This window comes from Macrobrachium nipponense, chromosome 35 (assembly GCF_015104395.2).
Source record: "Macrobrachium nipponense isolate FS-2020 chromosome 35, ASM1510439v2, whole genome shotgun sequence".
NCBI classification, from domain to species: domain Eukaryota; kingdom Metazoa; phylum Arthropoda; class Malacostraca; order Decapoda; family Palaemonidae; genus Macrobrachium; species Macrobrachium nipponense.
In genome coordinates this window covers 4,789,232-4,804,844 of record NC_061096.1, presented here as the reverse complement: position 1 = coordinate 4,804,844, position 15,613 = coordinate 4,789,232, and the positions used below count along the sequence as shown (strand labels likewise).

Genomic DNA, 15,613 nt, shown 5'->3' with positions numbered 1-15,613 from the left:
CCAGGAAACATATGACAATACACAAAGCACTACACCCAAGAGCAAATACGGATAGACTATACATAACACGAAAGGAAGGAGGGAGAGGACTACTAAGTATAGAGGATTGCGTCAACATGGAGAACAGAGCACTGGGGCAATATCTGAAAACCAGTGAAGACGAGTGGCTAAAGAGTGCATGGAAAGAAGGACTAATAAAAGTAGACGAAGACTCAGAAATATACAGAGACAGGAGAATGACAGACAGAACAGAGTACTGGCACAACAAACCAATGCACGGACAATACATGAGACAGACTAAAGAACTAGCCAGTGATGACACATGGCAATGGCTACAGAGGGGAGAGCTAAAGAAGGAAACTGAAGGAATGATAACAGCGGCACAAGATCAGGCCCTAAGAACCAGATATGTTCAAAGAACGTTAAGACAGAAATAACATCTCTCCCATATGTAGGAAGTGCAATACGAAAAATGAAACCATAAACCACATAGCAAGCGAATGCCCGGCACTTGCACAGAACCAGTACAAAAAGAGGCATGATTCAGTGGCAAAAGCCCTCCACTGGAGCCTGTGAAAGAAACATCAGCTACCTTGCAGTAATAAGTGGTACGAGCACCAACCTGAGGGAGTGATAGAAAATGATCAGGCAAAGATCCTCTGGGACTATGGTATCAGAACGGATAGGGTGATACGAGCAAATAGATCATACGTGATGTTGATTGACAAAGTCAAGAAGAAAGTATCACTCATTGATGTCGCAATACCATGGGACACCAGAGTTGAAGAGAAAGAGATGGAAAAAATGTTTAAGTATCAAGATCTGAAAATAGAAATAAGAAGGATATGGGATATGCCAGTGAAATCGTACCATAATCATAGGAGCACTAGGCACGATCCCAAGATCCTTGAAAAGGAATCTAGAAAAACTAGAGGCTGAAGTAGCTCCAGGACTCATGCAGAAGAGTGTGATCCTAGAAACGGTGCACATAGTAAGAAAAGTGATGGACTCCTAAGGAGGCAGGATGCAACCCAGTCGAATTGGAGGACTGTGATAGAGCAAAAAAAAAAAAAAAATAAAATAAAATAATAATGGCTACTGAGGGGAGAGCTCAAGAAGGAAACTGAAGGAATGATAACAGTGGCACAAGATCAGGCCCTAAGAACCTGATATGTCCAAAGAACGATAGATGGAAATAACATCTCTCCCATATATAGGAAGTGCAATACGAAAAATGAAACCATAAACCACATAGCAAGCAAATGTCCGGCACTTGCACAGAACCAGTACAAAAAAGGCATGATTCAGTAGCAAAAGCCCTCCACTTGAGCCTGTGCAAGAAACACCAGCTACCTTGCAGTAATAAGTGGTACGAAACACCAACCTGAGGGAGTGATAGAAAACGATCAGGCAAAGATCCTCTGGGACTATGATATAAGAACAGATAGGGTGATACGTTGCAAATAGACCAGATGTGACGTTGATTGACAAAATTAAGAAGAAAGTATCACTCATTGATGTCGCAATACCATGGGACACCAGAGTTGAAGAGAAAGAAAGGGAAAAAATGGATAAGTATCAAGACCTGAAAACAGAAATAAGAAGGATATGGGATATGCCAGTGGAAAATTGTATCCATAATCATAGGAACACTAGGCATGATCCCAAGATCCCTGAAAAGGAATCTGGAAAAAACTAGAGGCTGAAGTAGCTCCAGGACTCATGCAGAGAGTGTGATCCTAGAAACGGTGCACATATTAAGAAAAGTGATGGAATCCTAAGGAGGCAGGATGCAACCCGGAACCCCACACTATAAATACCACCCAGTCGAATTAGAGGACTGTGATAGAGCAAAAAAAAAAAACAAAAAAAAAAATATAATAATAATCTTAATAATAATAATAATAATAATAATAATAATAATAATAATAATAAGCACTTTTAGCACACATAGATCCAGTTCAAGTTGTTGCAGCGTAGTTATGTATCTAAAGTGGGTATACTTGTATTTAGATTCATGATAATTATTTAAATTTTAGTGGATGGGATACTGTTTAAAAAAAAATATGCTTGGCAGCACCTGAAAGCTACATATAAACCTGACACAAGTGAGAAAGTCTCTCTCTCTCTCTCTCTTCAAAACTCGTTCTCTCTCTCTCGTCAACTCTCTCTCTCTCTCTCTCTCTCATGCAATGAAAAATGTAATATGATCTATTACATTTCACATCCAAATATCTGTAAATAGTCCTAACTTTTAAACTTAGCTAACTGTATCCATCCAGCACATATTTACAATCTTGAAAAGAAACTCAGTTCTTTGTTCGTGATTAAAACTAACAAGGGTTAATTTTACTTTGCACCTTTAGGCCAAAGAATATATTAATTTGCTACGCAGCAAAATTTTTACGTTGTCAACATCCAGATCAAAGCAATTTTTTTATACATTTGCATTTCAATATCAAGAGAACTAGTCTATCCTTACTTCATAAATATCAAGCTATAATGTCAAGATATATAAATTTATAGTTAACCCGTAATAAAACAATACAGTTCTGGCAAGACAATCTCTCCCATGCACACCTGTATTAAAATTCACACAAGGGCAGGATAATCTCTCCCATGCACACCCTGTATTAAAATTCACACAAGTAATGTTCTTTAATATCGCCTGTTTACCTGTCCTAAAACTTGTCTTGCAATCATGTATATTTGTAATTCATACTTGTACAAAGCGTATCCAGTTAATCTACACACAACACTAACCTGTTTAAAGCCCACGTCGGTTAGTGCACTCAACGCTTACACATCCTTTGTTTACCTAAACTCAAGTCAGCTCATACTCCTCCCTCACACTATAGTTAACATATCCTGGCTTTCGTGTTTGTCCTGCGCCTCACCATCATGTCTTTGGACTCTTTTCAATGAATGTCACATACTCATACCACGTACATGACCAAATATTCATGTCAGTATGGGACCCTTATACTATAACCCTATCTGGATGTCCTAAAACTCATTAAGTCAGTGAATCTCCCACTCGTACTAATCATATACCTGGACTAAAAGTCAACGCACAGGCATCTCTTACCCTAGTAATTGTCCATTATGATATAACATAAATTACAAATCAAATGCCAGTCTTGTACTAGCCTTAGTCCACACAATTCACTTGAAAAGTACTTGCGCATCGAGAAATTAGGACCAGTTTAGTTCTAGGAAACGTCATAAATCTCCCAGACTTAGTTTACGTACAACCTCACAAGCACACAGCTTGCCTGTCCTGAGAATAAAGTCAGCACAAGTTACCAGTTTTAAAACTTATCTATGCGCCTTACCCTTGCACACCACTTACCGTTTCTGAAAATAATGACAGTTCTACCAAGTTTATCAGGCATGGGAAGGACTGTTTGCATGTGCAAATCCCAGACATGGTCTAAAGCAGACGGCACTAAATCAACATACTATCAGCATTCTCTTGCCTTGCTCGATAATATCCACGAACCTGGAACATAATGAAATTATAGCTATGGCAGCGCGTACGCAATAATTAACTCAAGAACAAGAATTTATCAGTAATAATTTATGAAAATTATACAGACCAAAAAGTCCTATGAGATTTAATCAAAAATTCAAATTGAACATTCAACATTATTTATTATGAAAATGTTAATTAGTGTGTGTGTGTGTGTGTGTGTGTGTGTGCGTGTGTGTGTGTGTGTGTGTTTTGGGGTGGAGAAGTTTCAGGTTTACAGCAAAATTAATTCCATGCACAACAGGCAGCAGAAAATGTTAAAAGAACGATTTGGCGTATACACAAAATATTTCAGTACGAGTAGTAATCCACTTGGAACAAACCTTTTCACGATTTCTCTATGCCCATAAGCATTCACTAATGATAAAGTGGGTAGCAGTATTAATTTCCAAATGAAGAAAACTGAATGTTCTGCGTCAAGACTTAAGGCACCATACAGTTCAAACCATAAACAAAACAAGGATAGCCAATTTCTGAGATGGTGAGCATTTAGCATTGGTTATTCTGCTATTCAAATTTGATTGATTTATTAAAGATTATCTGGCGTCACAACTTCTAATGGTTATTGACGCCATTACAATGGAATATATAAAGCATATGTATGCATATCCAAACAAGCAAATACATTCATATGCACAAAAATACACACACAAGACAAAATTATTAACTTGAAATAAAAAACATTAAAAAGCTCATTTACATGAATAAAATAAAATTAACAAAAGAAAATCCCCATGATAAAAAAATTAATAATGGTAAAACCTATAAACTTACAAAATTAATAGTAAAAATAAAATTTTATTTAAAATACCAACGGCATTAATGAATATTAAACAGGGCGCTTACAGTAAAATCTGCCCCTAAAATCTTGGTAAGGGAAAAACCATCTTCAGTTCCCCTGCAACGTGGAGGAAAGTACCTCTCTTTCTCATCTGAAAGACTGGGGCACTCAACTATCAGGTGTCTGACTGTCAATGGTACCATGCAGTCGTTACAATAAGGCTGATGATCCCCACTCATCAGAAAGCCATGTGTCATTTTTCTATGGCCTATTCTAAGCCGACCAAGTAGTATTACTTCCCTTTGCCTAGTCATTGATGAATACTTCCAAGGAAAGATGGTGGTAGCTATTTCTTTCATTTTTTGGTTTTCTAGCTCCCATGCAAATTTCCAGGAATCAAGGAACGCTGATTTAATGACCAGATACATATTTGTAGGGAGTGCACACCTAGCTATAATACTTTGGTTGACAGCTGTTTTGGCAAGTGAGTCTGCTACTTCGTTTCCTGCCACACTGACATGTGTCAATCTTAAGCAACTGAAGCCACTCTAAAATTCCAATAATAGGATGGAGTGAATTAAAATGACCAATAGCTTGCAAGACACTCAGTGAATCGCAACATATAACAAAGTTTTCTCCAGAATGACAAGCAATCTCTTTAAGGGCAGTTAGGATTGCATAACACTCTGTTGTAAAAATGGATGCCTGACCTGGCAGACTTCCACTCATTAAAATTGGGAAATACAACTCCATAGCCAATGCCTGCATCAGACTTGGATCCATCTGTAAAAGCTATAACTGAACCATCATGGTCCGCCAAATGTTCTAAAAAGGACATCTCAGCACTCACTTCTTCCTTGCTACCAGTGAAGAACCTGCAGTGTTCCACAGAAGGAAGGTTCCAAGGGGGCACACCAGAATACTTAAATGGGCAGACTTTGACCTTTGGAATAGAATAATCTTCTAAAATTTTTAAAACTCTGTATCCAAAAGGTTTTGGATAATGCGGATTATGTTCATAAAGGTTACAATATTATCATTAAAAACTGCTTTGCAAATTAATGAGTCAGGAATCCTCTGCATTCTATGCCAGTATCGAACAAGTGATATCTGACGACATGAATCTAGAGGCAGCTCCCCTGAATCTACCAAAAGGCTTGGGATTGGAAACGATTTAAAGGCACCACTCGCAATCCTTATTCCTGCATTATGTACCGAATCTAAAATATTTAGTTTTGATTTCGAGGCTGAAGAGTATACCTCACAACCATATGCTAATTTTGATGCCACTATGGCTTTGTAGAGGATCATTAGGTGATTCCTATCTGCTCCCCAAGAGGATGGGGAAGCACTCTACAAACATTCAGAGCTTGCATACACCTGACTTTCAGATCTTTTAGGCGAGGTACTCAAGTCATTCTTTTGTCGAACAGTAATCCCAAAAAACGTGTCTATTCCTTACATGATATCCTCTGATCATGTATGTAGAGGTCAGGATTAGGATGCATACCTTTAATGCGGCAGAAATGTACAGCAACAGTTTTCGATGTAGAGAACTTAAAACCCCTTTTTTCTGCCCATTCGACAATTTTGTTAATAGCCAGCTGCATTTTTCTCTCAGCCACTGCCATTCGTGAGGCTGCAAACGATAGAGAGAGGTCATCAACAAATAAGGAAAACATTATATCTTTAGGAATCACAGAGGCAATGCCGTTAATGCACAAAGCAAACAGTGTCACACTAAGGACACTTCACTGTGGAACTCCTCCTTCTTGGCTGTAAAGAGATGAAAATGAGTTTCCAAATTTAACCCTGAACCTTCGATTTTTTAGGAAAGCTTCGGAATTCATAATCATGGAGGGTCTTCAAAATACCATATCTCCAGGTTGTATCATAAGCTTTCTCCAGGTCAAAGAAAACTGATACATGATGTTTTCTGGAGATGAAAGCCTCGCATATTGAATTTTCTAGGCGCACTAAGATGTCAGTACAAGAACGCATTTGACAAAAGCCACACTGGGCTGGAGTTATAAGGCCCTTCTTTTTATGATCCATATAAGTCTCACATTGGACCCATTTTTTCCCATCAGCTATTACATATGCATGAAGTTAGAGCAATAGGACGATAACTAGACGCAGTAGTACCATCATTCTGTGGCTTAAAAAAAGCTAGTAATATATTAGCTATGTTCCACAAAGCTGTAAATGCATTTTCTTTCCATATTTTATTAATGATACTGAGCAAAAACTTGTGTGTTCCGAATGACAAATTTTTTATCATTGAATAGGTTATGTCATTTGCACCAGGAGCAGATTCATTACATGATGACAAGGCAGATAAAAATTCCTAGTTATATGATTCGCTTCGCATGGCCATAAAGTCGAGAATTTTATTTTCCTTTAAATACGTTCTTCACAGTAAGGTGAACTTGGGTTTTTAAATGAAACATTAGCAAAATGGTCAGCAAAAAACTCACTAACATCCTCTGCATTGGCAACCATGTTTCCATTTACTAATACCACTGGTGGAGGTATTGGTACATATTTGCCACTAATTTTTCTTATTTTATTCCAGACTTCAGGTAAAGGGGTTTTCCAATTAATTTTTGAAATAAAATCTACCCATGACTGACGTTTGGCTTGTTTTACTTGGTATCGAAATCTCGCTCGTGCCTTTTTAAATAAGATTAAATAATAGGAACATTTATTTCTGGAATAGAGCATAAAAGCTTCTCGCATTGCTTTACGAGCTATTTGACATTGAAGGTTCCACCAAGGAACTGGCTTTCTTTTAAATTTTCCAGCTGTACGAGGAATTGTCTTCTGGGCAGCATTTTTAAAAAGTTAGGTTTAGAATAATGCCCAGTTGGCTTTATCCAGAATCCAACGAGGTGATCTTGGTGTAGCAATTTCAACTACTACATTATTAAAGATTGGAAAATGATCACTTCCTAATCCTTCACTCATTGCACTCCAAGAAAAGTCAAGATAACAATGAGGAATGCATACTGATAAATCTATCACAGAAAAGGTCCCAGTTTGAATATGAAAATGTGTTGGTTCTCCAGAATTAAGGATTGCAAGCTCTTGGTCTTCAATAAAATTATAAATATTGTTTCCTCTGGGATTGGAAATTACATCACCCCACAGGGGGTGTCTTCCATTAAAATCACCAACAATAAGAAAAGGCCTTGGAAGCTGATTTATCAATACTACCTCTAATTCTCGAGTCAGATTATGATATGTTCTATTTGGAGGTCAATACAGTGAACATATGGTATATTTCTTTTTCGGAAAAATCTGAACAGCAAGTCTGTTTGCAGTGGATATTTTTTGTGAGCTGTATCTCGCCTAATTAACATAGCACTTCCACCATGAATACCTACTTGCTCATCATAATCAGAATGATAAAAATGTATTCTTTAGGACATGATTTTTTGTCCAAGCATAGTCTCTTGCTTGGCAATACATATTGGTAAGTTTTCTTTGATTAAAATTTGTAGAGATTCATATTTGGCTTGCATTCCCTGACAGTTCCACTGCAAAATTGAAAGCCTGCGATCCATTACTATTGATAATTAATTATTATCTTTTACACGTTTTAACCTGGGGATATTGCTCTGGATAACGATGGATTTCTGAGAGGAAAGTTCATTACTTTCATTGTCACTCTTTTCCTGTGACCTGATTTGGGCCAAGTTCCATTGGATGTAGCCAACTGTATTCCTTTAGGTATATCTGCTGTACATGATTTAAGAACCTGTGGTTTTGGTTGCTGGAGTGATGTGGTATTGATTGTTTAAAGAACATCCCATTTTAGGGCTATCATCACCATGCTCCTCTCCACGTGGCATTTTCTCAGCCTGGTTTGACTTTGTGACTGCAGCGGATGGTTGCTGTGTGCACTGCATGAGTAGCTGGCACTTGTACACTGGATTGTGGCTTCTTAATTACTGATGAAAATGTAACTCCCGCTTTTATTTGAAATTCTAGTACTTTCTTTCTGGCGTCTTCAAACGAAATCTTTTCCATAACTTTAACTGCTTGCACCTCCTTTTCTAAAATATATTTCACGCAACTTTCTGAGGATGCAGGATGATTTTCTCCACAATTAATACAAGACGGTGGCTCACTGCATGGTCAATGTGCTTCTTTGCCACAATTACAACATAAAGCAGGTTCTTCATTTATTTTCTTTCTATATTTTTTGATCAAATGACCAAACATCTGGCAGTGGTAACATCTCAAAGGTGATGGTATGTATGGCTTGACTTTGAAGTTCAGCCATCCTGCCTTGATAGCAATAGGTAATTTATAGGTATTAAAAGTGAGGATTAGCGTTGACAGAGGAACAATCTGATCCCCCCACCTTCTTTCTTATTCTGACCACCTTTGCCACATTCTGTTCCTCTAATTCCTGCTGAATTTCTTCGGTGTCTAAAAAGAGCAGTTCGGGAGCATATATAACTCCTCGACTTTGAGGGAAACACTTAACTTTCCGCCAACTAAGTATTCATATTGAGCAATTTTTCACTTTGTTTCAGGTGAGGTTACTTCGACTAACAGGGTCCCATCATCTTGTGGACGAATTTTTGGTACACAGTTACATATATTAGTAATTTCTCTGCTTGCTTTAAATACACTGAACTATAAACTTATTGTATGAAAATAATTCATACAATCTCCATTTTTCCTTTCTTATTACTCTGAATATTTAAGTTCCTTGAATTCAATTTTGCATTTTTTCTTTCTTTCCAAAACAGAAGAAAAAGGTTCCATCGTAACGATGTTCGAACCTGCATTATCCATTGCCAAGTCCATTTCCATGCCAGGGTCATAGAGGACGGGGTTCATCCCTTTGACAAAGGCCGCCCTAGGGGTATTACCTGGATATACACCTCACCCTCAGTGCTAAGGCGTAGTGATGTCCGTCGAGATCACAACCCGGCACCGAAGGCAGGGTTTAACATGAAACTTTCCCCTCGCTCGACCACGTCGGGTAATCGAGTTCTACAGGTGAGGTGGCGTGCCGTCCATCCTCACAGCACAAAGTCAAACATATTCAGAACTCAATCCAAAAGTCATTGACATAAAACCGCACCTAAACAGGAGGAAGAGGTAGAAAAATAGAAATAATTTACAGCAAGAGGAATAGGCTGACTAATTTTGTTTGACCAACAGCTGGGTCCCAAGGACCGGTGAGAAACCATTCCCATCAGGCACCAGGGCCCAGCTGCTGGTTCCTAAGCCCCCTACCCACGCCAAGGGGTCAGCATCTAGGGGGTGCTATTAAAAAAAAAAAAAAAAAAAAAAAAAACAATAAAATGTTGAAAATGTAAATAGTGAGGATCACAAACATCATTTACAGCAAAAATAAGAAATTAATAAACAGCACTGCTTGTTTCATCTGGTATCCGTGGGCGGGGTGTTGCTTGGTCTGGTATTATATATATATATATATATATATATATATATATATATATATATATATATATATATATATTATAATATATAATATTCATAGGCCCTCTCAAGTTAGCTGCTGGTCACTGGCTCTCCCTATGATCTTAGTATTCTTAATAATACCGTCACGGGAGATGGCTTCCTGGTGCGCTGTCCTGGTATGGTTCTTAATCACTCCTTCCTGTGTGTGCGATTAAGATTTATACCGCTTATACAACAAGAGAAACCCTCACTAAATATGACAAAGGAACTGTTTTCTTCCTCCCCACTAACTTAAGAGGGCATATGAATATCTATATGAATAATACCATATGAAGTGACACCCCTGGCCTATGAATACCAGATGAGAGAAGCAGCCCTGCAGCCAATAAAACAACGTCATGCAACACACAGTGACATCTCGCCCCAGCTTCGACGGTCTGATAGGTTGCAGCAGCGCGACATTCAATGATGAAAAGTGGCTTGACAGGAACTTTCTCCAGCCAGTATGAGGAAAGCACTACGCCACCGACCAATGGGAATTCAGTGTGCGGTTGACACCCTCCTGACGACTGAAACGTCAACTTTCATCTGCTTTTACCCACCACCCAGGAAAACAAAATTAGCCCCAGTTAGATACCACTTCAGTCACTCCTCCCTGACGCTCATATTCCATCCCTCTTTCTCAATCACTTAAGGACTATTCTTCGAACTAGTCCTTGATGGCATACAGCTATCTAAATAGGCAAAGCATCTCATCCATTCACTACTTATTATCAGCACTCACCTCCTCTCTTCCCTTGTCCTTCCCTTGGTGTCCCTTCTACTGGCACCTTCACGATCAGTCCACAGAAGGGAGCAAGGACCCCCATGAAATTTTATTCCCATCCTTTTTCTCTAACTTCAATTTTCTCTTCCTTCCCAGGCTCTCCTACTTTCTGAGACTTGTATCTATAACGCTTTCTCTCCCACTACTTTCATTGTTTTCCGGCCCAGTGGTTAAACTGAGCCGAGTGGTATCCATTGTCAAGAAATATCAATCATCAGTTACAGGCTGTTGAAAATCAAGAGCCCTTGCTAGCACAAGACTGGCTTAATCTGTATCCATACATCCATCGACGACATCCACAGTCTACTCTGACTCACTGCCGTGATCATACTCGAATGATACCGAGAGAAACGTTGGCCACTACAAGATTTTGACCATGGTCACCCAGCATTGATTTATACCTATAATAGTGTATATAACCCCACGGGTTATGCACTCCATATTTTACTTAATTTCTATCATAAATAAATGCAACATATCCCTGACACTGACAACTTCTGATGAATCACATCGGCCAATTACTCAACAGTTGTAGTAACAGAGAGAAAGATGTTATTAGAAAAACAGATAAAAGACTTTGCAAGTTGAATGAAGCTGGTGCATTTAGATCTACACCTGTTATTTCTGTGTATAGTGAAACAAGTATGTGTTCACTTGATCAAGAAAGGTCTAATATAGTTTAAACTTCTATTCACGGACATTAAGATACCCATCAAAATTGAGTAGAATCATAGATAATACCATCATTCCAAAAAGAATTGGGCCACGATCATTTTTTTAACCCATTTGTTATACGACTGAAAATATGCATAGAGAAATATATTCCACCATTAAATTCCTGAACCATTTACCAAATTCAACACCTTTTTGGAAATGGAATAAGCCTCATGTATGCCATGAGTTATTCAATTAAAAAAAAAAGTAGATGAAATTCCAAGTTACGCTGTCAAACAAATTTTTTTGGAACACCAAGAAATCCATGCAAATACTATCTCTATTTATACAGATGGCTCAAAAACTGATGCTACTGTGGGGTTCGCAGTTATTACAGACGAAAAATATTATCATGGAAGAATGCCTATCTATAGCTCCATATATTCCACTGAATTGGCAGGAATTTCGATGTATTGCTGATTCCTAGGTTAAATATATTGCCTTGAAGCATGGTCCATAAATCCAGATTACTTAGATGTCAGTTCACACGCATTTGAAAGGAAGTTGCTATTCTGCATAATCGAAACCTGCCCAACTCAACCGGAAGACAGATAAATTAGAATTTTAAAAACAATATTTTTTTCAACAATCCAGTCGTCAGTTTTAATTTCAATCATGGAAGGCCTTCAGAAAAGAATACTGCCACCCGTTTCTAGTCCGTCATCTTGATCTGACGGTAATACTAAAGAAGCCGTTCTTTGCAAGCCGTGCTTGCAAAGTACGGCGGCCTTTCGAATTCACTCTCTTGCCGAAAGTTAATGATTATCACTTCCCTTAAATACAAGAGTTACTGTTAAATAATGAAGAGAATATGAGGCCATCTGTCATTAATTCATGGGCTGTAGGTGACCGGATATAACTCAATTTTATCAAAATCTGCAAATTTGAATAAATGTTTGTTCACGTATTTTGGGCCAAATTCATTGGTGTTTTGCAGTTTTGATTGTAAAGAGATTTAGTCGGATTACGGTTGCTAGGAAGAGCGATTACTGCAGCGGATGGTTGCTGTTGCACTGCATGAGTAGCTGGCACTTGTACACTGGATTGTGGCTTCTTAATTACTGATGAAAATGTAACTCCCGCTTTTATTTGAAATTCTAGTACTTTCTTTCTGGTGTCTTCAAACTAAATCTTTTCCATAACTTTAACTGCTTGCACCTCCTTTCTAAAATATATTTCACGCAACTTTCTGAGGATGCAGGATGATTTTCTCCACAATTAATACAAGACGGTGGCTCATTGCATGGTCCATGTGCTTCTTTGCCACAATTACAACATAAACAAAGCAGGTTCTTCATTTATTTTCATTCTATATTTTTGGATCAAATGACCAAACCATCTGGCAGTGGTAACATCTCAAAGGTGATGGTATGTATGGCTTGACTTTGAAGTTCAGCCATCCTGCCTTGATAGCAATAGGTAATTTATAGGTATTAAAAGTGAGGATTAGCGTTGACAGAGGAACAATTGATCCCCCACCTTCTTCTTATTCTGACCACCTTTGCCACATTCTGTTCCTCTAATTCCTGCTGAATTTCTTCGGTGTCTAAAAAGAGCAGTTCGGGAGCATATATAACTCCTCAACTTTGAGGGAAATACGTAACTTCCGCCCAACTAAGGTATTCATATTGAGCAATTTTTCACTATTATAGGTATAAATCAGTGTTGGGTGTAGTCAAAATCTTGTAGTGGCCAACGTTTCTCTCGGTATCATTCGAGTATGATCACGGCAGTGAGTCTGAGTAGGCTGTAGATGTCATTGTGATCTATTCAATATATATTGGTAGGTCAGCAAGGGGTCAACCACACACTGACTTTCCACTGGTCGGTGGCGCAGTGCTTTCTTCCTATTGGCTGCAGAAAGTTCCTCTCAAGCAACTTCTAGTTTTTCCAGGTTCCTTTTCAGGAATCATGGGATTGTGCCTAGTGTTCCCATGATTATGGGTACAATTTCCACTGGCATATCCCATATCCTTCTTATTTCTATTGTCAGGTCTTGATAGTTATAAATCTTTTCTCTTTTTTCTCATCTACTCGAAAGACTGATGTGCTTATTGACTTCCTTGTACGGAAACCTTTTCCACCAAGGAGAAATGAAATCAGAATTATTGCTAAAAACTGATATTACAAACCCAGTTCTCGACTGCTGTGTAAATTTTCATCTTGAGCATTTCGTGTCAGAGAGAAACAAAAAAAAATATCTTGTAAACCTAACACTGAAATTGTGTACTGAAGAGTAATTTCCCAGTTAAAAAAAGTTTTAGATGTTAACTCTCGACTTTTATAAATACGCCGTCCATTAAATATGTCCTTATTTACGTGTACTACTATAAAAGTGGATAACAAAAGACTAGAAACCAATCCGTTTCAAAACCATCATTTTACAAGCAGTTCCTGGTCTGCACCCTTGTATATTACTCCGCAACATGCAACAATCATCAAGCGAAGTGTAGGCATAAAGTCTGAGCAATCTCCAGCGAGCCTCGTAATTTTGTTTAGCAACGCTCTGCTTCTGGAAATATACGACTTCCGCATCTCTACTAATACCACGCAAGGCTATTCATTTCGGTTATCTTAGTTTGGTTAACTACTTGGGTACGTTCGCCTGTCAATCCACTCATAACATTATTATTATTATTCTTCCTATCATTTATAACGAATAATTCACGTTCTAAAACATGCAATACGAAAGGTTAATTAAAAAACAGTGTATTTAAAATGTACTGATAAGAGTTACATACTCTAAAAGACACACACATATGTCTGTTTCCTTTGGCGGATAAAAAGAATAAAAACCTTTTCCTGTTTAGAAGGAAAATTTCCAAATAGATAGATAGGGAGTTTTTTATATTTCTTAACAATGAATCTTTAAGGCTCTGTTTTTTTAACGAACTTTCTATCAATTATTATTATTATTATTATTATTATTATTATTATTATTGTTATTATTTGGTCTATCACAGTCCTGCAATTCGACTGGGTGGTATTTATAGTGTGGGCTTCCGGGTTGCATCCTGCCTCCTTAGGAGTCCATCACTTTTCTTACTATGTGCGCCGTTTCTATTATCACACTGGAGCTATTTCAGCATCTAGTTTTTCCAGTTTCATTATTATTATTATTATTATTATTATTATTATTATTATTATTATTATTATTATTATTATTATTATTATTATTATTGTTATTGTTATTATATACGATGGGGATATAAAGTTATTAAAACTAAAACCTATGAAGCAAAGGCTAAGCAAAGAAAGAAAACGCTATAAAATAAAAAACAGATCAAGAAAAGGCTTGATGGAAAACTAATACCATCCTGAGAGAAACACAGATGTGTTTTCTTAATTTCCATTGCTTGAAACAAGCACATCACTCTCCAATAAATAATCTTCATAAATAAATCTTCCCGTAGGATATTTCGGCTTTCCCAAGTCAAGAACCGTCTGTGCTGAGCGGATTCCTTACACTACATTCATGCCGCTCTTTAGCTACAGTACAGGAATTGAGTTGTGCGTCGGAGTAGCACCCATTTTTTTTTTTTTTTTTTTTTTTTTTTTTTTTTTTTTTTTTTTTTTTTTTTTTTTTTTTTTTTTTTTTTTTTTTTTTTTTTTACTTGCAGCATACCTTGGTTGTTAGGTTTTAGCAGCATGGGTCATAATAAAGTTCATAAACCATACAGTAAGAGTCGAGTAGTAATGAATTAAACAGCTGATTGGTGCATGAGTGCACTAAAATGAAATTGTATGTGATCATGGGCTGCATAACGATTCGGAAGTGGTGATATCTACTTTTTCTTAAATTTGTGTCAAAAATGAGGTTGGGTAGCTTATTTGCGAACAATAAACAGGCTCAATAAACGTAATTTATTTCTAATTTCTTTTAGCTTTTAGAGAAGGGTACGCAAGGGCAAACTGATCTGAAGATTCATGGCTCAGAAATATAACAATCAGAAAAGGCATATCAAGATATGGATAACTAACAGTAATCGCTCTTCCTAGCAACCGTAATCCGACTAAATCTCTTTACAATCAAAACTGCAAAACACCAATGAATTTGGCCCAAAATACGTGAACAAACATTTATTCAAATTTGCAGATTTTGATAAAATTGAGTTATATCCGGTCACCTACAGCCCATGAATTAATGACAGATGGCCTCATATTCTCTTCATTATTTAACAGTAACTCTTGTATTTAAGGGAAGTGATAATCATTAACTTTCGGCAAGACAGAGTGAATTCGAAAGGTTGCCGTACTTTGCAAGCACGGCTTGCAAAGAACGGCTTCTTTAGTATTACCGTCAGATCAAGATGAC

General features: G+C 37.5%; 1 protein-coding gene across 1 annotated transcript in view; it reads right to left on the bottom strand.

Moving 5' to 3' along the window:
• Positions 1-15,613, bottom strand: part of LOC135208397 (alpha-tocopherol transfer protein-like) — a 244,311-nt gene that overhangs the window by 33,317 nt on the left and 195,381 nt on the right. Inside the window, 2 exon segments of the mRNA XM_064240522.1 lie at positions 3,353-3,463; positions 3,466-3,502. Coding sequence (XP_064096592.1) covers positions 3,353-3,463; positions 3,466-3,502 — 148 coding nt within the window.